This window comes from Paramormyrops kingsleyae, chromosome 5 (assembly GCF_048594095.1).
Source record: "Paramormyrops kingsleyae isolate MSU_618 chromosome 5, PKINGS_0.4, whole genome shotgun sequence".
In the NCBI taxonomy this organism is placed as follows: Eukaryota; Metazoa; Chordata; class Actinopteri; order Osteoglossiformes; family Mormyridae; genus Paramormyrops; species Paramormyrops kingsleyae.
The window spans coordinates 36760164-36782796 of NC_132801.1; the positions used below are offsets into that span (position 1 = coordinate 36760164).

Consider the following 22633-nt stretch of genomic DNA (forward strand, 5'->3'; position numbering starts at 1 on the left):
ATCACGAAAAGAAACCCAAGCGCAGTCCTTCCGAGGTGGAGCTCATCACCGGAAGCTGTCGCGCGCGCGCGCGTGTGTGTGTGTGCATGTGCGGCATTGCGCGTGAGGGGGCGCTAGCCATCTACAGCCACGGCTTTAGTGGCGCTGTGAAAAGAACCGGGGGAAACCGGGAAAAGAAACGTATTTCAAAGAGGTAACAACTAACTTAGAGCTTTACACGAATTTTATACGATTGTTAGTAGTTCTTCGTACGGCGAAATCTGAAATTGATCGCGTGTTCACGTTTTATGTAGATCTCGGTCGGTCTTAGTCCGCCCGTCGTCTTTTTTCCTGGGCCTTTCGTTGTTGCGAACTGGCTAAATTGAGACTAGCTGACTAACTGGCTAACACACTTCAGTGGCCGAGAAAAATGTTGAGTGTCGTTTAAAATAATTTTAAACTTAAATTGATACACGAGTGGTATTACTGTTGGTATTTATAATACGTGTTAAACTTCGGTTAGTTCGGTATTTCTTGGTGGAACTTCAGTAAAACAACGCAAGACCGCAGGCTAGCCTAGCTAGCGGATTTTCACGGACGTACACTATCTAACCGGCAGTTTGATTTAAACACATCAGTGTATTCTCAAACTCGGCATTAACATTTCACTAATCGTTTAAGGCACTTCTTTTTTCAGCTAGCGCCGAGTGAGGATAACTGGTTGTGTGGCTCATTTGTCTCTTAGCAAATGCCGGTTTTGTTTGCGGAGTCCCTGGCGAACGAACGAGAGATCCCTCGCCGACGGTACTCTAAATTTGACTAGAAAAATAGTATTTTCATCAACGAAGGAAATTGAACAGGTGTTGTCGTATACTTTGAATAAAAAGCAGTTGTACTGTAACTAAAATGCGGTTTTTATATTTGGTAAATCGTTGACCATAAACATCTAAACCAAACGAGGAACAACTAGTAGTGAGTATTGCTTTCGTAAGTTAACTTCTGTAGGAGTTTTTAGTCTAGCAACGCTGATATGAGCATCGCGATTTTTATTCATGTTTTAAATAATGTATTATTTTTACGAGCTGTTATATAACCCTAAGTTAACACATTGGTGTTCTTCACTATTTTGTTTGTACTTGGTTCATAACGTGTAATTGATAAGCTCATTGTTTAATCACCTGCATTATTTTTCGTTTGTACGTTTGAATATTTAGTTGGAGTCGGCAGATTGTGAGATTTTGTTTTTCCTCTCTTTTGTATAGGTTCTTTCATCCTTCTGGATCGCCCCCTCTACTCTCCTTTGCGTTTAATCTTTAATTTTAGTCGGAGGTAGTCAGTAATCGGTGTTTGTGAGTTGGAAAGTAACTGTGCTTGTTTGTATGTCAATGAGACAGTGCTGGTGTACCTGTTCAACACAAATTTTGAATCGGTGACGTGGGTGAGGTGCTGTCCATCTGTTGTTCACTATGGGGGACATTAGTGACTTAGACAGACAAATTGACCAGCTCCGGCGGTGCGAGCTCATCAAAGAAAATGAGGTGAAGGCTCTGTGTGCCAAAGCCAGGTAATTAATTTTTTTTGTATGGAAACCATGTGTACGTTTAATTTATTGCTGATGTTTATTTCCATTCAAATATTACCTTGTATGCTTGGGCAAGAATGTTCAAACCAGGAAATGCATCATATATATATTTGAGCCATTTGTACATCCAGATTACATTGTGTTTGCTGTCAGACCCCTTTGAAGTTCTTCCTTCAATAAAAAAAAAGTGTAGTGACTGATTGTGCCTGGTCCTTCATTATTCATATGTGGATTTATGTGTAATTCACATTTGGATTTTTTTTTAATGCTGTGTATATGTGTGTGCGCTTGTGTTTCTAGGGAGATACTTGTTGAAGAAAGCAATGTTCAAAGAGTGGACTCTCCAGTCACTGTAAGTAGTGCTTTTTTTTTTTTTAACCCGCCCTTGAGTATGGTATCTTTCAGTAATGTAAGTAAAGTATTTTCTCCCCCACTATGTCAGGTATGTGGTGATATCCATGGGCAGTTTTATGACCTGAAGGAGTTGTTCAGAGTAAGTACAGTGATTTTCCCATACTCCTGGGTTTGGATTTTTTAAATTTTCATTTTTCCAAGTTTGCTTCGTTATAAGTTTTGAAAATAGTAGGTTTGTCTTTTGCCATAATGGAGTATAATTTCTGTGTGTGTGTGTATGTGTGTGTGTGTGTGTGTGTGTGAGAGAGAGAGAGAGAGAGAGATATTAAGCAACTTGTGTCCTTTGGTAGCAACAAATGAATACACAAAGCATTTTTGTTGAGAAACACGGTAGCTTGACTCTGGGTCCATTGTGTGTGTATCAGAAAGGCCACATTTGTAATGGTTTTATCATCGGAGGGCAAGGTGCTTTCGGGTATTTTCTCAGTCCTTGTAGATATTGCTTGGCATTCCCTTGCTCAAGTACTCAGTGCTCGTTGATTTTTATGCAATCTAGGTATAACAGGACCTGGAGTCCTGCGGTGGTTTTATTTCCAATCCTGCAATTAAGTGCAAAGTCACAAAGCTGGTTGAGAAGGAAAATTTTAAATTTGCATATGCATCTGTTTGTCCACATCCTGATATACAGTTTTTAAGTAGGGGTGGGATTAACAATCTCAATGCAGCTATGGTAGTATTGTTCTGAAACATTATTTCTCATTAAATCATTATGTACTACTGGAAAACCATAATTTGCCAATTGTCCATTAACAGGTTGGTGGTGATGTCCCAGAGACAAATTACCTCTTCATGGGTGATTTTGTGGACCGCGGATTCTACAGTGTGGAGACGTTTCTCCTTCTCCTTGCTCTTAAGGTAACTTGGCAGTCATGTTCCCACACTTACATTGAAAGGATTCTTCACATGAGGTCTTCACATGTACTACATTTCATTTCATAATTGGTAGTATGAGATTTATACATTTTTGTTTAATAAAACAGAATCCATATCCATTCACTGTAGTAATGCTGTAGAAAAGAATTTTTGTATTCACCTGAATATAAAACCCACCACTTTTACAGAACCATTTTTGAAAGGTTTTCGTAATACCAGATTATTCTACTTAAAAAAAATAAAAATAAAAAAAAAAAGACAAAATCATACAAGAACCATCCCTGATAAAAAGCAATCACGGGCAGTTGCAATCAGCTTTCACATTGGTGTGTTAAACAGAAAACATAACAAAAAACAAATATTTAGTGGGAAATGGGATACATGGTCAATACTACAAACTCCAGAAACGTAGAGAGCACAGAATGTTTTCGATACAGCAGACCCCCATAAAGAAAGCAAGAACGTATTGTGGGGAGTGGTTGAGTCAGTTTAATAAAGGTGAAAGTTGTAAAATGAGTTACTCAAGTGACAGCCACTACTGGTTTAATTTAACAGGCAACCCAAAAATATACGTGGTGCAAAGCATGCGGGTAACTGCATAATTAGCCCTTCTGAACAACTCTGCGGCATCACATTGTTAGTCAAGCATGGCCAGGCTGTGGAATCATCGCTCATGACGTATTGCTAAAACGTCTTACATTTGAAGTATGCGGTCACCTTTAGGTGGACAATTTGTGCCATCTACTGCTGTATGTGTGTAATGACATAAAATTTTGGGTCCTCGAATACAAGATGACACCAGTTTTTTTTTTTTTTTTTTAAATCTAATGTTTTGGGGGGGAAAACACGAACTTATATTTGGTCCAGTATGGTACTTTCAAAACAAATTATCGGCGCCAATCCACACCTATTTGATGGATCGGGTATCGGCCATGCGTGACCGATCCATGTCCTATGCTTACTTATTTAGTTTTTGGCAATCTCTAAAAAGAACTCCTATTTCGTGTTAAATCTATTTGTACAATCAGTCGCACGACAGCTCTTTCCCATTTTACATGTGTTTATTTGCAGCATTCAAATCAAAGGTTAACGCTGCCCCTCAGTCTTTTTTGCTACTCGGTGGGTGTGAGTACAGTCACTTCCGCCTGCTGTGACATCATGCGCATACCCTTCGCAGTACGAGGACGTGGCGATCTGGGAGTATTTTACACTTTTAACGGAAACCAGTAGCACAGTGATTTGTAATCTTTATAAAAAGTTTTGAGAGGTGGGAATAGCATTTAATGGACAATCCCACTTAACAAAGCGCATGCAACTGTGCAAGACAAAAAAAGCAATGGTTGATTTTGGAGTCGCTGACTTGGACAGTTTTGTGAACTTGCTGCAGCTTGTGATACAACAGGGGCTGCCATCGCAAAAAAGTGTTAATCAGCTGACTCCAATGGGAGAAAATTTGTGTTAATTTTAAGCATTCGCCACTTGTGTATACTTGCAGTTCAATATGAATATCTTCAATGCAAATGCCTCAAACACTTAAACACTTATCACAATACAAATGAGGTGAACAGTACATTATGTATGTTTGTAGTAGCCTAATTAAATATTTTTTGGCATACATTTTTTCCATCTATTTACTAGCTTAAAAAATTAATATATAAAGTATAACAAAGTAAGAATAGCTCTTGCATCGGAATCGGATCGGAACTGTAAAAATGTGGATCGGCTCATCCCTACAAATTATTGTACTGACATTGCTGCAGAATATAGATTTTGGATATGGCTAAGTCTAAATCCACGTTGGTTTGGGGTGTGATATTGTTCATTTACTAACTTGAGCAGGCTGCTTCATTTTCCTATTAAACACCTTTCATTAACCCTTGTCCTAAATTTCAGGTGCGATATCCAGACAGAATCACACTGATAAGAGGGAACCATGAATCCAGGCAGATTACACAGGTGTATGGCTTTTATGATGAGTGCCTAAGGAAATATGGGTCTGTGACTGTGTGGCGATACTGTACAGAGATCTTCGACTACTTGTCTCTCTCTGCAATTATTGACGGGAAGGTTAGTGTTTCTCCTGTCCATAATGATCTGCGGTCTAATGATTTAAATTAATGATTTGATTTACAAAAAAAAAAAAATCTACAAAAAATGTAAACTAATACCCTTGATCACAATTCCAAGAATGTATAGAGCAAGACATGGAAATCGAATTTTACTGGCCTCAGTTTGTATTATCCTATAATTGGGTGTGTGTATTATCAGTGACAGACTTCTCCATCCCTGCATCCTCAGATATTTTGCGTGCATGGTGGGCTCTCCCCATCTATACAAACTCTGGACCAAATAAGAACCATTGACAGGAAGCAGGAGGTCCCACATGATGGGCCTATGTGTGACTTGCTATGGTCTGACCCAGAAGGTAAGAACCCCCTCCCTCGACATTGCTATACAATGTTCAGAAATCATCCCCTTTATATATTCATATGTACCATTGCCCCCACCCTCATTTTTCTCTTTCAGACACAACAGGGTGGGGTGTGAGTCCAAGAGGTGCTGGATATCTGTTTGGTAGTGACGTTGTTGCCCAGTTTAATGCTGCAAACGACATTGACATGATCTGCAGGGCCCACCAGCTTGTTATGGAAGGGTATAAGTGGCACTTCAATGAAACTGTGCTGACAGTGTGGTCAGCACCAAACTACTGCTACAGGTACCATCTTTCTTACCTGCTATATGCTGTGGTCATGGCCATCAACTGTTTTGTATTTGAGCTCTTTTAATTGTTTAGAATGAATTGTTTGTCTCTCTCAGGTGTGGGAATGTAGCAGCAATACTGGAGCTGGATGAACATCTGCAAAAAGAATTCATTATTTTTGAAGCTGCACCACAGGAAACAAGAGGCATCCCTTCCAAAAAGCCAGTGGCTGATTACTTTCTGTGACCTAAGATTAAGAATCAGTCAACATAGACCGCAGGAGAACACTCTAATATTTGTGCATCTTTCCCACTGCACTGTTTCTTTATATTGTCCTCTTATGCCGCAGTCTCTTCTCTTGTTCTACCTCTATATTAGATATTCTTCCTCTTGTGGTTTGTCCCCAACATTCTACATACCTTTCTATATTCACCATCATTCACTCGTGCTACTGTTGTAAAACCAGTCTGTCAATGTTATACTTGCGTATGTCTTCTGTGCCCCTATTCTGCAGTATCCTAGCATTTTCAAAGAAGTAAGTGATGGTAACTGGCAGCAAATGAGATTGCAGAGATTGATATAAGTGACTGCAGAATGTCAAGGTGGAGTGGCACGACCATTTGCATTTGTTTCCTTTGAACATCTTTGCTTTGGCCTGTGAGAAAAAGGCAACTGGATGATTTTCAGTTTGGTCATGTTACTGATTTGGTGTCTGAAACATATAGTGGTACAAGTGCGTCAGTCAGCAGTTTTTGGGCTGACAGCAGTATTTGTGGTGGAACAACTGCAGAACTGCTATGTAGCTCTGCATTCAGCAAGTTCAGACAAGTGGAAACAACCAAACTGAGAACTTATTCCCATTTCATTGACCAATCTTTCCATAGGAATCATTGACTTTTATTGATCTGTGAAAATAAATTGTACCTTTTTTTAAAATAATTGTAGCTTCTTTATCGGTTATTTTTTACTTGCATTTACTTTTATTGAGCAGATGGTTTTGTAGCGACGTATATAAGTGAGACAAATGGCGCATTGCAAACGTGTGCTCTTGAAGAATCTGGGTACAAGTGCAGCTGAGCTTCCAATGAATGTCTAGTGTAAGCAGCACTGGAGCAAGAGCTACACGTTGAAGCTCAAACTGGGCAGAAATGCATAACTTCTGAAACTCAGCAGCCTATTCTTGTACTGAGAAGTAAAGGCTATTCCATGTGAAATTTCTATGTGATCCCAAACCTTTGAACAGTGATGTAGATTATTCAGCGCTGTTTGGTTTTATCAAGTTAACCTATCAGTTATAATTACCATTTCGTGTCTCACATCCCCACTTTCTATTAAAATATAGTAGTGCCAGCTTCAGTGTTGAAAAGGGGAAAAAATATACATTGTTTGAGCTGTGTTCCTTTCATTTTTAGCTGCTTATCCTAGTCTGGGTTATGGGTAAGCCTAGAGCCTGTCCCAAGGGGAACAAGGCTTCCAAGTGATACCAATAACCTGAACAGGACACCAGTCCATTGCAGGCACAATCACACAGACAAAGTAGGATGTTGGTTGGCGTAACTGCGTGCAGCCGCCTCACACAGTGGTGTTAGGCAACAGTGCTATCTGTTTACAAAACAAGAATGAGCTTGTTCTGTGGGGACAAAAGTTTAGTTCAGAAAAGCCAGTCCTGTAGCAACTGCTCAGCTCTGGCCCTTGTCCTCTGGGATGTAGATCATGTAAGTAGAATAATGAGTAAATCTGTAAATTTAAAGACTTTTTGTTGTTCACTCAAGTAGTGGTGCAAATTTGAGTTTACCAGTTGATTGTTCAGGACTGTTGAACATAATATACACTCACCTAAAGGATTATTAGGAACACCTGTTCAATTTCTCATTAATGCAATTATCTAATCAACCAATCACATGGCAGTTGCTTCAATGCATTTAGGGGTGTGGTGCTGGTCAAGACAATCTCCTGAACTCCAAACTGAATGTCAGAATGGGAAAGAAAGGTGATTTAAGCAATTTTGAGCGTGGCATGGTTGTTGGTGCCAGATGGGCCGGTCTGAGTATTTCACAATCTGCTCAGTTACTGGGATTTTCACGCACAACCATTTCTAGGGTTTACAAAGAATGGTGTGCAAAGGGAAAAACATCCAGTATGCGGCAGTCCTGTGGGCGAAAATGCCTTGTTGATGCTAGAGGTCAGAGGAGAATGGGCCGACTGATTCAAGCTGATAGAAGAGCAACTTTGACTGAAATAACCACTCGTTACAACCGAGGTATGCAGCAAAGCATTTGTGAAGCCACAACACGCACAACCTTGAGGCGGATGGGCTACAACAGCAGAAGACCCCACCGGGTACCACTCATCTCCACTACAAATAGGAAAAAGAGGCTACAATTTGCACGAGCTCACCAAAATTGGACAGTTGAAGACTGGAAAAATGTTGCCTGGTCTGATGAGTCTCGATTTCTGTTGAGACATTCAAATAGTAGAGTCAGAATTTGGTGTAAACAATGAGAACATGGATCCATCATGCCTTGTTACCACTGTGCAGGCTGCTGGTGGTGGTGTAATGGTGTGGGGGATGTTTTCTTGGCACACTTTAGGCCCCTTAGTGCCAATTGGGCATCGTTTAAATGCCACGGCCTACCTGAGCATTGTTTCTGACCATGTCCATCCCTTTATGACCACCATGTACCCATCCTCTGATGGCTACTTCCAGCAGGATAATGCACCATGTCACAAAGCTCGAATCATTTCAAATTGGTTTCTTGAACATGACAATGAGTTCACTGTACTAAAATGACCCCCACAGTCACCAGATCTCAACCCAATAGAGCATCTTTGGGATGTGGTGGAACGGGAGCTTCGTGCCCTGGATGTGCATCCCACAAATCTCCATCAACTGCAAGATGCTATCCTATCAATATGGGCCAACATTTCTAAAGAATGCTTTCAGCACCTTGTTGAATCAATGCCACGTAGAATTAAGGCAGTTCTGAAGGCGAAAGGGGGTCAAACACCATATTAGTATGGTGTTCCTAATAATCCTTTAGGTGAGTGTACATCTCATCTCTTCCGCAAATGATGTGCAACGTCCTGAAAATCTGTGATTTTGCTATTCATTGGTGGTAAAATAAGGCAGCAAGAAGTTCCACTGATGTCCTACTCACCCGTCCATACCTCAGTCCGGAAAAAATAAAATAATTATATATATATATATATATATATATATATACACACACACACATACACACAGTATTACCGAAATGCCAGCCAACACCACTGCCCTCTCCGATACTACTCATCTGCCTCCTTGACATCAATATCCCTAAGGTGGGATGTCTGACACTAATTATATTAGAGTGTTCATTTTAAGAGAAATAAAAACTATTTGTGCCATAAATGCAGATAATATTTCAGAAATGTCAATTCGGTCAAAAGCCCAATTAATAATTAGAATATCCGGAATGGTAACAAGTGCATCTCAGTGCTCTATAACATTAAATGGAAATATTAGGCATACGAAAAGTTAACCAAGGACCATGGATAGCATGATTTTCACCTTAATATAAGGGTGAATTAATTAATATTAATATATATATATAATTCAACGTACATAACACAGCGATATACTCCGTCACAGCGATCCCCATGATTATCTGCGTTTTTCACCGGCAGTCCCCAGCAGTATGCGCGCGTGTCCGTCACTTCCTCTTCCGCCGAGCGTCCGACCGCTCAAGCAGCGTTTCCCCACACGCATCCTTAAGACTAATAGGCAATATCAGTACGCGCGTTTTAAAATCTTCTTTGCTCACGGATTGACAGCATTTTTTGTGGACGCAGGTGAGGTCGAGTCCTCGAATTGTGGTTCCCTATGAGCGCTGGAGGGTATGCGGTGTTTAGGCGCGGTGCCGGTGCTGTGCCTGGCCTTTATCAGCCATGTAGATGTCCAGGCCTGTCGGCTGCGCAGATAAAGCGCGTGCACTTAGCATATGCAGTTCAGCTTAGTAAATTCCACTTTTTTATAATTGCATACGTTTTGAATTTATACGGTTGATTATGTTATACGATTGCTGCGTCATTAAGATTGCTCCCTGAGATTTGTTGAGGTTGATTTCTCGTTATTCTAGTTAGATTGGCCTTTTAGCTTTATATTGGTTAGCTCCTTGGCATATGATGGTACCGAGTAATTTTAATTGCATTTCCCAGTCGTTTTTGAAAATGTAAAGAGCGTTATTTCTCCATGTTTTGGAGTGTGAGCAAATCGTAAGAGTCGTGTCGGGATGAGTTATTTGTTCGAGGAGTTTAGGTCCTAGCTAAGTTCATTTAGCTGGCATGAAAACTGCAATGGGGACTCAGTGTCCGAATGTGTAATGTTCGGTAGTAAGGAAGCTGTCAGGCTGAATTTTGGCCAAAAGTAATGTTGTTAAAATTAATATTAAGGGTGTGGTCTTTAAAAATCTTCTGCCACTTTTTGTTGTGGACTTGAAAGAGACAACTTTAATTACAGTTACCACGAAATTAAATGTGCAGCTTATTCATTTTAAAATGTTTATATGAGTATGAATGAATATGTGAAACATTAAGTGTAATAAAATATATGAATATACACGATTATTATTATTATTTATTATTATAACAACAACAGTAATAATATTTAAATAAAACCTTAAAACGATGTTAGCTTTAAAGCTTAGGTGAGCCTTACATAAATGCATGCCGTCAGAGGTATCGGTCATCGATAAATATTTTTTGTTGAGAAAATCTGTCACAGGAAAGAATCCCTTCCTTCAGTGAAAATATCATGGCTTCCTTGCTAATGCAATGTGCTTAGTATAGTGGGTCATATTTCTCCACTCTGTCACACAACTGAATTTGCACATGGATGTTAAATTTCAGTTTCACATGTCAAGCAAAAATCGGGGTTTAGTGTATTGATGGTAGTTTGTTTCTTTACAGCATCAGCTTCCTACAGCAATGTCTCGTTTCTTTGCGACTGGATCTGACAGTGAGACGGAGGAGTCCTCATCTGGGGAAGAGGTCATTGCCAAAACCACTGGGACCACCTTCACTAAACAGTTAGTGTCTGCCCATCACCTGGGTTCCTCCAGCTGCCCTTTTGTGCCACCTCTGCTGTTTCTCACTCTGCTGTTTTCCTCAGGTCTCTGCTGCTAAGCGACGATGAAGAGGACACCAAGAGGGTGGTGCGCAGTGCCAAGGACAAGAGGTCAGTTTTTGTGTTGAATGCAGTAGAGGTGTATGTATCATGTTAGTGATGTGATTATTTGGGTTGTGTGAATATGTATTGTAAACCTTAAAATTCAAAAGTTCTTTCATAAAGGAGAATAATTTCTGTAACTTGTTTACAGGCAGTATATGCATGCAATTAGTCTCCTGATTAAAACCACATACTCTTTTTGGAGGGGATTCTGCATTGAGTCCGAAGTACTCAACCCAGTTACTTAACTGGTTGTGTTATTGCTAAGTCATTTTTTTAAAAGAGTACTTGCTTTGTTGTTAAAGCATCAATACCAGCAAACTGGCTATGTTTATGTGCCTAATTGATAAAGTATGCTTTAGTGTTATTTTGAACGATTACTTAAAAACCAAAGATCAAATTTTCTGGATGTTCATGACATGAGCTAGCTTAAGTAAAATACTGATCAAGTTTGAAATATAGGTTTTTTGTTATTGAATTTTTAATATTTTAATCAGTTATTACATAGTAGTTATTTATATTGGGATGGCATATTATATGTTCAATCTATAGAGCTGGACAATAGCTTTAGAACAATATGAGGACCACTTCTGTGCAGCTTACATTAAGGTAAATATAGCTAGTCAGAGTCATAGCCCCCCCCCCCAAAAAGAATTTTTTCGCTTAAATCTCCCTCAATATTGATCCCAGACATGCCCAATCTCAGTTTCATGAATTACTCATGTGACCAAATCAGCATGCCAAGTTTCGTTAAAATCCCTGACGATTAGGTCCAAAACTGTGATGATTTGACATGGAATGACCCATGCCCTGGTTTTAGTCTACTGCACATAATGTTTAATATAAGGTCTTGTTGACAGTCAATTTCTCTGATTCACTGTCACTCCTCCTGCCATTGTTTTCCCAGCACCAGTATGCTAACTGCCTAATTTTGGCTCCAGGTTCGAGGAGCTTACAAACCTGATCAAAACTATCAGAAATGCCATGAAGATTCGGGACATGTCAAAGTGCTTGGAGGAGTTTGAGCAGCTATGTCGGGCCTTCGTTAAGAGCAAGAATATTGTGGACAAGGAGGGTGTTCCCAAGTTCTACATCCGGCTTCTGGCTGACCTTGAGGATTACCTGAATCAGGTGTGAGACACGCAAACCTTGTGTTTAATGAGCTGGGAGTTGATGACTTCAGTGTCACAATGTAGCTCCTGATTCAGATATTGGGATTTGACGTTCTGACAGTAACCATGTCTTTCCTGTGACAGTTGTGGGAGGATAAAGAAGGGAAGAAGAAGATGAACAAGAACAACGCCAAGGCCTTGAGCACCCTGCGACAGAAAATCCGCAAATACAACCGTGACTTTGAAAATGAAATTGCCAACTACAAGGAGGTATGTTCTATGAGTCAGCAGAATGAGGAAATGCATGTTAAAAGCACCACTTTTTTGGTCCATATTAATTGTGCAGAAAATTGGCGCACAGTTAGGATTATTTGTCTAACATCCATACTCATACTACGGACGTAATTGGTACGGCTGCCTCTGCTGATTTTAAATTAATGCATCTTCCAGAATATTCAGTTTTAGAGTAATAATGAAACTGAAGTTGTTTTATTTATTTTTTTATTATTATTGAAGTTGAGCTTAAATTGTGGCTTTAAGGGGCTACCTAGAGTAAAACCGCATGGATCTTCTGTCTGTCCTAAGGAATAAGGCAGCTCTGAGTGATTGTTTCTGCCAAGCTCACGCCCAGCACAATTAAATGACTCTAACGTACTTCCTCTGCTGTCAGAATCCAGAGCAGTCTCCAGACGAGGAGGAGGAGAAGGATGAGTGGCCTTCAGGTGAGCTGATGTGGTATTTCTGTGAATATTATACAGGTGCTGAATTTCTCCTCTGCTTTTGTATTGTGCCCTGGTTGTACAGTGTAGTGCACTAGGGGTTTTCCGTAACACATTCTGAAAACTGGAAAGTGACATGGGTTGCCTGAAATCCTGCAGTATATCATCATGAATATTTGGGAGTAAATGTATTCATTAAATTCCCAAGCCTCTAATTAGAGATGGCATGATATTTTTTTCTGGTCCTATACCAATATTAAACTCAAATATCTACCGATACAATCTGATATTTTTTCCCCATTTATCAACTACTAAGTATTAAATGAGATGTGTACCAATACATTTTAATTAACATGTCAAATTGACAACTGTCTGCATTTAGTGTTGTGCAGCGTTGCTCGAGTATGCCAAGAATTGGAAAATATAACGATCATGTTGCTCAAACAAAAGGTATGCCAGTGCAGTACAGGAGCGCATCCACAGCCAACATGATTTACGCAAGTCTACTGCTTGGTTTTATTCAGTAACACCGAAAACGATCAGAAATATTTATTCAAGTGCAAATTGTGCAGTCTCTTGCCAAATATAATAAAGAAATCAATCAAAAATATCACTATACTCCAGCTATCCATTTCTAGTTAAAAATTGCACAAGTGTCCAGTACAAAATATGTAATGGGGCACAGATAAAACTGTTAACTAGGAATTAATTAAACTTTAGAAAGAATACAAGTCTGAAGACATCTAGTTTGTACAAATTTTACTGTGTTCAAACTTGAGAAAAATCAGCACTGTCCTTACGTACATTGTACTCTGCAGTTTTGCTTTTTTTTCTTTTAGCGTGAACCACATTAAGTTAGTGTGAAATTTATTATGCTTGGGTATTTATTTTATGTGAATTTAAGTATTCTGTATTTATATTTAAAGTGTTAATATAGGCCTGTTGTTCAAGCCATTCTTTAATGTCGTCAGCCTTCGTTTTTGCTCTTTTTTTCTTAGAAGTCCTGTATCAGGCACCGATTTAACTGTGGTTTTTGCACCAGTATCAAGAAAAAATCCAAATGATAACCAACCCTACATATAGTTGGAAATGTTGGTTATCCAAATGGATCTTTTGCTTTGCAGGTTCACGTCGTTCCCTGTTTACGTTGGTCACGTGGTTCATAGTCATTGTTGGATTATTTCGTAAATGCTCTCTAAAGGCTGTGGTATGTGTAAGACCCCAGTCACTTAATCATTTTTGAGGATCTTTCTTTTCCTACTCTTGGTACCCAGGTTCGTCTTCAGAGAGCGACGACGACGAGGACAAAGGGGAGAAGGCAGCAAAGAACAGAAGCTCATTCTTGAAAAAGAAACCCAGCAGTGAGCCCCTTCCTGATGCCAAGAAGTTCCTCAAGGGAGCTGTGGTAAGACAAGGGGTCACTTGGCAAACTAGCTGCAACTGAGGAAAAATAACGTTTTCATTGAACGCTATATTTCTAACGCTTGCATGTTCTTTGGTCAGTAGGCTCTTCCCAGGAATTAAATTGGTGGAAATGTTTTTAAATGTATATAACTTTACCCAATATAAGAGTTTGACTGACAAAACTCTCTTATGGAACTGCTATGTAACTGGGATGCATAAAGTTTATGGGAAGTACTGGAATTGGTGCTTATGGATATATGGGGCCATTGTGATGTTTCAGATCTATAGGTGATTTGGTCTGTATCGAATGGAACTTTTGCCATAATTTGACACGAACCAGACAGTAGGGGATGCTAGTTCATGTCATGATGCAGACAGAATAAATGCGATTTATTCATTTGAGCTTTGGGAGGTGAACCATTTGGAAACACTAGAAACCTTTTTGCTTTTCCTCTTGATATGCTGTGAATTTTCAGGATGAAGAGTCAGAGAGTGAAGATGAAGAAGATGATGAAGACTGGAGTTCAGACACAGCAGAAAGTGGCAGTGAGAGTGAAGATGACGAAGGAAAGAATGCCTCCCTCGCTGCGGTTTTCCTCAAAAAGTGAGTCTCCTTCACTCCCGTTCTTCCACTGTATATTTGTGGCCCTGTATATTTATTTGCATGGTGGTTAGACTGTTATTGTCTCGGTCAACCTTTTCTCAATACCGGAGAAACGTTTTCTTTGTGCTATTTTTCGCAAGTTTTTGGTGTAATTTTTTTAAAACCAACTGCAATTTTTATGCTTCCTCTTATTTCTACATTTATCCAAGTTGTATCTCTCTTTCAGGACTCAGGAGCCTGACAAACAAGCCGCAGGAAAGAAGAAAAGGAGACCAAAGAAAACTGGGCAGCAAGATGAGGAGGGTGAAGAGGAGCAAGGTGATGAAGAAGAGAGTGGTTGGAAGAAGGTTAAAGGCGGCGTGCCCCTGGTCAAGGTAGCGTGCAATTCTTTATTTGACTGTGATGCTATGTCTGTGTGCAGGCCTCCTGTCTACACTGACTATATTCATGTCTGTGTGCAGGCCTCCTGTCTACACTGACTATATTCATGTCTGTGTGCAGGCCTCCTGTCTACACTGACTATATTCATGTCTGTGTGCAGGCCTCCTGTCTACACTGACTATATTCATGTCTGTGTGCAGGCCTCCTGTCTACACTGACTATATTCATGACGGCTGGTTTTCTTTCCTTATGCTTTATTTTTGGCAATAGCCAAGGATGTTTCCCAAGGGCACTGAGATCAACACTGGTGTTGTTGTCAAGAAGTTGAATGAGATCCTTCAGGCTCGTGGCAAGAAGGGAACTGATAGGTATGACCCCTCCATCCTATAATTGTTCGTCTGTGAAAACGAAACATCTGATTGCAGTTGCTTCTGCAGGTGAATGACTCCTGTTGGGGAGGAATACACATCTGAACAGACTTCTAAGCTACCGCTTTGTTCCTGAATGCTCTCACCTGCGCGACTCTACAGTGAAACTTAACTATCTATTTCTTACCAACCCCCAGAGCTGCCCAGATTGAGCTCTTCCATGCTCTTGCTGGAATTGCCAATGAAAACAACTTAGGAGAGGGAATTCTGGTCAAGATCAAATTCAACATCATCGCCTCACTCTACGACTATAACCCCAACTTGGCTGCTTTTATGAAGGTGAGGTTCAGGATTGCTTCCATGGAGTGTTAAATTTGGACCTTTTCAAGCAGTACTGGGAAACTCCACTTGAATGCTTGCAATTATGCAGCCTTTGTTATAACGTGCTGGATTAATCTATTTCTCTTCCTTTTTCAGCCTGAGATGTGGAAGAATTGTCTGGATTGCATCGATGAACTGCTTAATATTTTGTTTGACAACAGTAACATTTTCATTGGAGAAAATATCGCAGAGGACAGTGAAAATCTCGCCGTCTCTGATCAGGTGAGAAACATCAAATTCAACTAGAAATCCACACTGATCTGTTACGGTAGAAGGTTAAATAACTGAAAGGGGTGGATCATCTGAAGATTGCTGTTGTACTTGCAGCCGTTCCGGGTCCGAGGATGCATTCTCACTCTGGTTGAAAGGATGGATGAGGAGTTCACCAAAATCATGCAGAACACTGACCCACACTCACAGGGTGAGCTGCTTTGGATTTTCCCCACAATATTGGAGTCATCACTCCTTATGTTTTTTTTATTTTTATTTAACTTTCCCTTCATATCTTTTTTTTACGTCAGAGTACGTGGACAACCTGAAAGATGAGGGCCGCGTGTGCGGGATCATCGACCGCTTGCTGCAGTACCTGGAGAACAAGGGCAGCACAGAAGAAGTATGCCGGGTCTACCTACGCAGGATCATGCACACCTACTACAAATTTGACTACAAGGCCCATCGACGCAGCCTGGGCCTGCAGGGGGAGTCCAAGGTACAGCATTAGGTTTGACACATACGCAAACATGCAGCGTATATATGCACAGTGAAACACTTTGCCGCCTACTCCCTCGAGCTCTCAAAAAGTCCTCATACAAAAGCCAAAAGAGAAATTAAGTGTCACTATAACATATGAAATTGTAAATCATTAGTTGTATTGATTGATTATTTGGGATTAGGGCATCAGTTGGCTGATATAAGAAATGATATTGCTTCTCAGTCAATTCAAATGTTTAGTCCATCTCTTTGAATCCTTTGCCAGTCTGAGCAAGACCAAGAGGAGAGTGAGGGGGAGGACAGCGCAGTGGTGATGGACCGACTCTGCAAGTTCATCTACGCGAAGGACCGCACCGACCGCATCCGCACCTGCGCCATCCTCTGCCACATCTATCACCACGCGCTACACAGCCGCTGGTACCAGGCCCGCGACCTCATGCTCATGAGCCACCTGCAGGACAATATCCAGCATGCCGACCCACCAGTACAGGTAACATTTACCTCTGTGTCTATTCACTTGGCAGATCCTTTTGTCCAAAGGGATGTACTAGTGAGGATTAGACTGCAGGGTCAGACAGTGTTTTAGGGCCCAGTGGTGACCTCAGTCTGAGATTTGAACCAGCAGCCACCTGTTTACGGGGCTAGAATTCTAAGCTGCAGAGCCACTCAATTACTCCTGAACAATTAGTGTTGTGCACATCTGCACTTGGATGTGTATTTAAATATATAACATTGTAGCCTCATCTCCAGGGTTGATGGTATAGTTCTGACCCCCAGATCTGTGTGTTTAGTTTCCCTATTTGCAGAGTTTTTCTCCCACAGCTTGTGATTTACTGAATTGATGCCTGTAAATTTGTGCATTTGTGCCCTGTGATGGACTGGCACCCCATGCAGTTCCTGGGATAAGTTCCAGGCTCACTGTGACCCTATACTGAATAAGCGATTATGGATGGGTGTAAAGACAATAGTTAACGAACATGTCGTTAATGTAATGGAAAATGTACACGTGCAAAGCTAAAACCACATGACATTGTCTGTTTCCTTTTATTTCAGATCCTGTACAACCGCACCATGGTGCAGCTGGGCATCTGTGCCTTCAGACAGGGTATGATCAAGGACGCCCACAATGCCCTTTTGGACATCCAATCGAGTGGCCGTGCCAAGGAGCTGCTTGGACAGGGTCTGCTGATGAGGAACATGCAGGAGAGGAATGCGGAGCAGGAGAAGATTGAGAAGAGGCGTCAGGTAACGGGGATTTTCAGCGGCCTGGAATGTTGGAACGTTGAAAACTGAGGCTGAAGCCATTGATTGTACTGTGACTGATGCGTATATTAATTAGCTGATTATTGATTCGCTCGATCACCAGACAGCTGCCTTCTGCACAAAATCGTCATTGTCATGTCCGCCCACATCACGTGTCACTGACCCCCCCCACCTTCCCTCGGCCAGGTCCCCTTCCACATGCACATTAACCTGGAGCTGCTGGAGTGTGTATACCTGGTTTCTGCTATGCTGCTGGAGATCCCCTACATGGCTGCTCACGAGTTTGACGCCCGTCGCAGGATGATTAGCAAGCAGTTTCACCACCAGCTTAGGGTCGGCGAGAGGCAGCCTCTGCTGGGTAACCGCCAGCCCCTATCATGGGGATTAAAGATTCCTCCAGATCAGGGAATATATGTTGTCATGCCGGGATTTCTCGTATATAACTTGCCATTGTTTTTGCATTGCCATCTCTTTGTGTGAAAGTTAGCAGCTTAATAGAAATGCAGAAATGTTTAATGCAATGATTTACATTTGAGTTTTAAGTGCATTTTAAATCGGGTTCCATTATACTTAACACCCCCACCCTTTTGAGAAAATGGCCGACCTTGAGTGAATTGTCACTGTCTGCGCCTTTTCAGATGTCGGGCAAACAGCAGGCAGTTAATACCGGCGACTATCTGTCCTTCCCCCCATTTCCTCAGGTCCCCCTGAGAGCATGCGGGAGCACGTGGTGGCGGCCAGCAAGGCCATGAAGATGGGCGACTGGCGCACATGTCACTCATTCATCATCAACGAGAAAATGAACAGCAAAGTGTGGGACCTGTTTCCTGAAAGCCAGAGAGTCCGGGAGATGCTCGTCCGGTAATTTGCTCTCCCCAGTGCATCACTGAGCTGAGGATGGTGGAAGCACAGTACTGACTGCTCAATTTTAAAACCACCGTCTATTACTGTATTGTATTTGATTCTTTGTGATTAATGCTGTATACCCTTTTATATCTGACTGGTAATTTTTTTGGGTTGACTGCAGGAAGATCCAAGAGGAATCTCTGCGTACCTACCTGTTCACCTACAGTAGTGTGTATGACTCCATCAGGTATCATTCCGCACCAACTGTTTTAGTCCCTGAGCTCTTCCCCTGATAAACTCAGTGTAGCTGTAAAATGTCATTGGGTGCTTTGTTCCCTCTTACAGCATGGAGACCCTCTCTGAGATGTTTGAGCTGGAGTTGCCCACAGTTCACAGCATCATCAGCAAGATGATCATTAACGAGGAGCTCATGGTAAACAACTTTGTGGTTAATTTCTCTGCAGTCTACCTTTCTAGGAAGGTAGATTGATTTTGCATTCATCATTATCTTTGGGTGCCTCACAGTGTTACTGAAGGTGTTCATGCAAATCATCTTTACTTCTGTAGTAGCTTCAAAGTGCATCTTTTAGAAGTGTTACAGTGTACAGTGTTTCCCCTAGGCATCCCTGGACCAGCCCACTCAGACTGTCGTGATGCACCGCACAGAGCCCACATCCCTGCAGAACATGGCCCTGCAGCTGGCTGAGAAACTCGGTGGGCTTGTGGAGAACAATGAGAGGGTCTTCGATCTGAAACAGGGCGTTTATGGGGGCTACTTCAACAGGGGTAAGTATTACCGGCAGCGGTCATCATGGAGATTTCTCATTGCCATACAACCTTGACAGCTAGAGACATAAGATCCCACCACCAATCAGTTTCAGACAACAGGCTATAATAGCATTCAACACCTATACTGCCTTGCCGTATTAATATAAGTTTTGTATAAATAGATGGATTATATGAAGGGTTTTCGAGACCTTAGAATGTCTATGGAGGACTTCAATATCCTCCTTGAGAGGGTAGTTCCACTCATCATGTGGAACCCTCCTAAGAAAGGCAATCAGCCCCAAGGACAGGCTTTCTGTTACAATACGGTTTCTAATCTAATTTCTGAGTACTCCAGTTCTGTGTTCGCACATGTGCAGTGAGGACAACCCACTCAGGTTAAAGTGAGTCGGCTCGTGGTCCTGCTCCTACAGTGCGATATCCCACGACGGGTGACCGAAGTTTCAAACCGGTTTGATTTTCTCACGATCATCCTATTGCCAGTGGGGACCTGGTCAGGAGGGGTGAATCGGTGCTCCTTAAATCCTGTACACTATGCGATATACAATACACGATCAAGCTGAAATTTGGCCCGATTCCAAGAATTATCGCACGAGTGAAAAATCGGCTCAAAATGGGCCGAGAATCGCAGTGTATGCCCAGCTTTATGCATCTAAACAGTAGGCATATCATTTTTTTTTGTCTTTATTCCAGACCAGAAAGGTGGTTACCAGCAAAAGCAGGGCTATCAGAGAGGTAAATATCATTGTCGTTTCTTTGATATGGTGCAATAAATGTAATCACTCCTGTCTTTGTGGTTGCTTGTAATCCATGTGATGGGGAATTGCAGAGCTGTGAGTGAAGCAGAGCTGCTTCGGACAAGTGTTGTCAGTTTTTGCGTACATGCTGTTGTCTCTCTTTCTAAAATGTTCTTTCAGTGGATGCAAACCATTGAAACCAGGTTACCAAGGAGAGGGGTTCATTAACTAATTTATTAATCTCTCTACTTCTAAAGAAACGTCTCTTCTTATTTGAAGCAGTCATTAAAGCCTCAGTTATGTCACTCGGTTGACATGCTCATCTAAGTCAAGCTACGGTTATAGCTACGCATTTAATCGGGCTACTGTCCTTGCCCCAGTATACATGCACGGGAGGGAAACAGATTTATTGACCGAAGTATGTTTGACTCCACTACAACAGCTGGCGATATGGCTCCTTTCGGCTTGTTGGTATTTGGCTTTTTCTGGTTGATCTATTGCATCACAGACATAAAAAAACAAAATAAAAATAATAATGGATGCATGGATAAATGGAGTGACACAAGCTTTAATTGCGATGTGGTCAGAAGAACAGATGCAAGATCAGGATATCATAACAAGAAATAAAATACTTTGTATAATATATTATGGCAGCACAGTATTGGAAATTGTTCAGATATTGCAATATGGTTTTGTCGTAATAAATATTGGGCTATTTGAAACCGAAAAAGGAGTTCAGCAAATTTTACACAAACCCATCTAGGAGTGATTTAAACAGCAAGGATGAAAATGATTGATTGTCTTGGAGAAAGCATGCAGTGTACATGTAAAAGCAGTGGAGGTAAACTTTAAACTGATTTTTAAACATATATTAGATAGTCTTGAAAATGAATAATCATTAAAATTGCAAAACTTGCTCGGTTTTTTTTTCTCCCTATGACAAAGTAAAAATGTTTTAGCACGACTTAAACTCCCTGCACTGTAATATTCATACCGAATTGAAAGTCAGAGATAGCCTGATCTTAATCTAGCCGACTAGTGCTGTAAGAATTGGATGTGCATAACATATAATGTTGGTATTAATGTTGCACGACGTCCAGTCCTATAACACATTGCAGCTATTTATCAAAATAAGTACAAAATACCCCGCCTTGCATTGTTATGTAATGCGACACCAGTACCAGTTTATACACCAGTGGAAAACCAACACCTTGAAGTACCAAAAGTACTGTACCTAGTGCGGTGAAAAAGCACCTTTAGTTGAGTGGGGAATTGGCCAGCTTTACAGCGCTGTACATTTCATATGTGCTGTACATCCTTTGCTGTGCCTCCGTGCTGCTTTTATCTGTTACTACTGGCACAAAGGCCGGGGTGGGGGGGGACTACGGAGCATGCGCAGAGTACCTAGGCCAGTTTGAGTCTGATTGAACGTATGCATGCAGGAGTAAATCGACTCCCAGTTGCATTATCTGGGTGTCTTAGTCTGACAAAGAGAAATTCGATTTAGTGCGATTTCAGTCGGGCTAACATGTTCACATATACGGTAGAAGTGCGGTTTTAGTTGAACTAACACTAATTTCATTTTCTTAGTGTGCATGTAAATTTGCTGTGTTTAGTGCAGATGAGCTCTTTTCCTCTCTCTCCTCCAAGTACTGTTGCATAACTGGTTTTCTAATACTTTGTCAATCATCTCTTTGTGTGTACCTGCCGCTTTCTGTGTAACAATGTAGGATTGTGTCTAATTACTGTGTGTTCGCATTGCATTGACGTCTGTTCTCTGTCCCATAGACCAGAAAGGCGGGTACCAACAGAAACAAGGATACCAGAGAGGTGGCTACAGGAATCAGGCTCAAAGCTCATATTGATCAGCTGGAACCTGGTCTTGCAACTCCTGAAGTCCTGTTGAACTTCCCAAATGAACGATCTTCATTTAATTACATTTGTGTTTTTGCCGGCTAAGGCATAAAATGATCTGCTCTTACATAAGTGCTGTGACTCTGCGTTTGATAGTCAGGATCATTGTGGTACCGATTTTCCTTCGTACAGCTACCATTTAAAATGAAGTTTGCAAGAACATAAGCATTCTTACCTTTAGTTGAAATATTTCCAAGTATCTGAGTGCTCAATTGAATTTTAACCCCAAGCAATAAAGATTACTCATTCAGCTACTCCCAACTGTTTTTGTCAAAAGCAGCGTATGAAACATTTCTTCAACATGATGGTGTGACAGTCAATGAAGTCTACAATTTGTTTCTTGAATAGTCAGTTTTAAAGATACTTTGTGGTTTCATGGTTTATGAAATTTATCTCAACTGAAAGCTTGGGAGTTAGCTTCTCATCACAGAATCATAATATATAGTGAGTTACTAAATAATACAGGTCTGCTAATAAGTTACAACCAGTCTCCTGGTTAAGAACGAGATCCATTCCCTGTCTGTCTAAGTTGAATTGGCAAACAAGTCAGAAACTGTAGTAACTACATACGGTACTGTACACAGTGCGTTGCAAAGTAATTTGTGCATTGAATATTATGAAACTTTGTATTTATCTCATTTTTACTAGACTT

At 41.0% G+C, this 22633-nt stretch overlaps 2 protein-coding genes across 4 annotated transcripts; both read left to right on the forward strand.

The window, feature by feature from the left end:
* Positions 1-26: 26 nt before the first annotated feature.
* Positions 27-6488, forward strand: ppp4cb (protein phosphatase 4, catalytic subunit b). Of its 3 annotated transcripts, none has more exons than XM_023796515.2 (9): positions 27-193; positions 1242-1543; positions 1862-1913; positions 2004-2054; positions 2729-2830; positions 4742-4915; positions 5147-5273; positions 5375-5564; positions 5666-6488. In XM_023796515.2, the coding sequence occupies exons 2-9, from the start codon at positions 1446-1448 to the stop codon at positions 5793-5795; spliced, it is 924 nt and encodes a 307-aa protein (XP_023652283.1). In that variant the 5' UTR covers positions 27-193; positions 1242-1445; the 3' UTR covers positions 5796-6488. The 3 variants fall into 3 exon arrangements, with proteins under 3 accessions (XP_023652283.1, XP_023652285.1, XP_023652284.1); XM_023796517.2 differs by having other exon boundaries at positions 1374-1543; XM_023796516.2 differs by lacking the exon at positions 27-193 and adding an exon at positions 200-951.
* A 2735-nt stretch (positions 6489-9223) lies between these two features.
* Positions 9224-22235, forward strand: eif3c (eukaryotic translation initiation factor 3, subunit C). The gene is made up of 23 exons (XM_023796523.2): positions 9224-9380; positions 10497-10615; positions 10699-10764; positions 11697-11886; positions 12012-12137; positions 12538-12589; positions 13861-13991; positions 14467-14594; positions 14821-14968; positions 15246-15343; positions 15541-15682; positions 15821-15946; positions 16052-16145; positions 16246-16433; positions 16701-16925; positions 17489-17680; positions 17885-18056; positions 18400-18559; positions 18726-18791; positions 18890-18977; positions 19165-19330; positions 20024-20065; positions 21856-22235. Exons 2-23 carry the CDS (start codon positions 10515-10517, stop codon positions 21930-21932), a joined length of 2778 nt encoding a protein of 925 aa, XP_023652291.1. The 5' UTR covers positions 9224-9380; positions 10497-10514; the 3' UTR covers positions 21933-22235.
* Positions 22236-22633: the final 398 nt, after the last annotated feature.

Excerpts from the sequence above, each read along its gene's own strand:
- ppp4cb (XM_023796515.2), top strand. The coding sequence starts at position 1,446 with ATGGGGGACATTAGTGACTTAGACAGACAAATTGACCAGCTCCGGCGG. Across the intron at positions 1,914-2,003 it reads GAGTGGACTCTCCAGTCACT|GTATGTGGTGATATCCATGG; the intron begins GTAAGTAGTGCT and ends CCACTATGTCAG. Across the intron at positions 2,055-2,728 it reads ACCTGAAGGAGTTGTTCAGA|GTTGGTGGTGATGTCCCAGA; the intron begins GTAAGTACAGTG and ends GTCCATTAACAG.
- eif3c (XM_023796523.2), top strand. The coding sequence starts at position 10,515 with ATGTCTCGTTTCTTTGCGACTGGATCTGACAGTGAGACGGAGGAGTCC. Across the intron at positions 13,992-14,466 it reads AGTTCCTCAAGGGAGCTGTG|GATGAAGAGTCAGAGAGTGA; the intron begins GTAAGACAAGGG and ends GTGAATTTTCAG. Across the intron at positions 18,978-19,164 it reads TCATTAACGAGGAGCTCATG|GCATCCCTGGACCAGCCCAC; the intron begins GTAAACAACTTT and ends TGTTTCCCCTAG.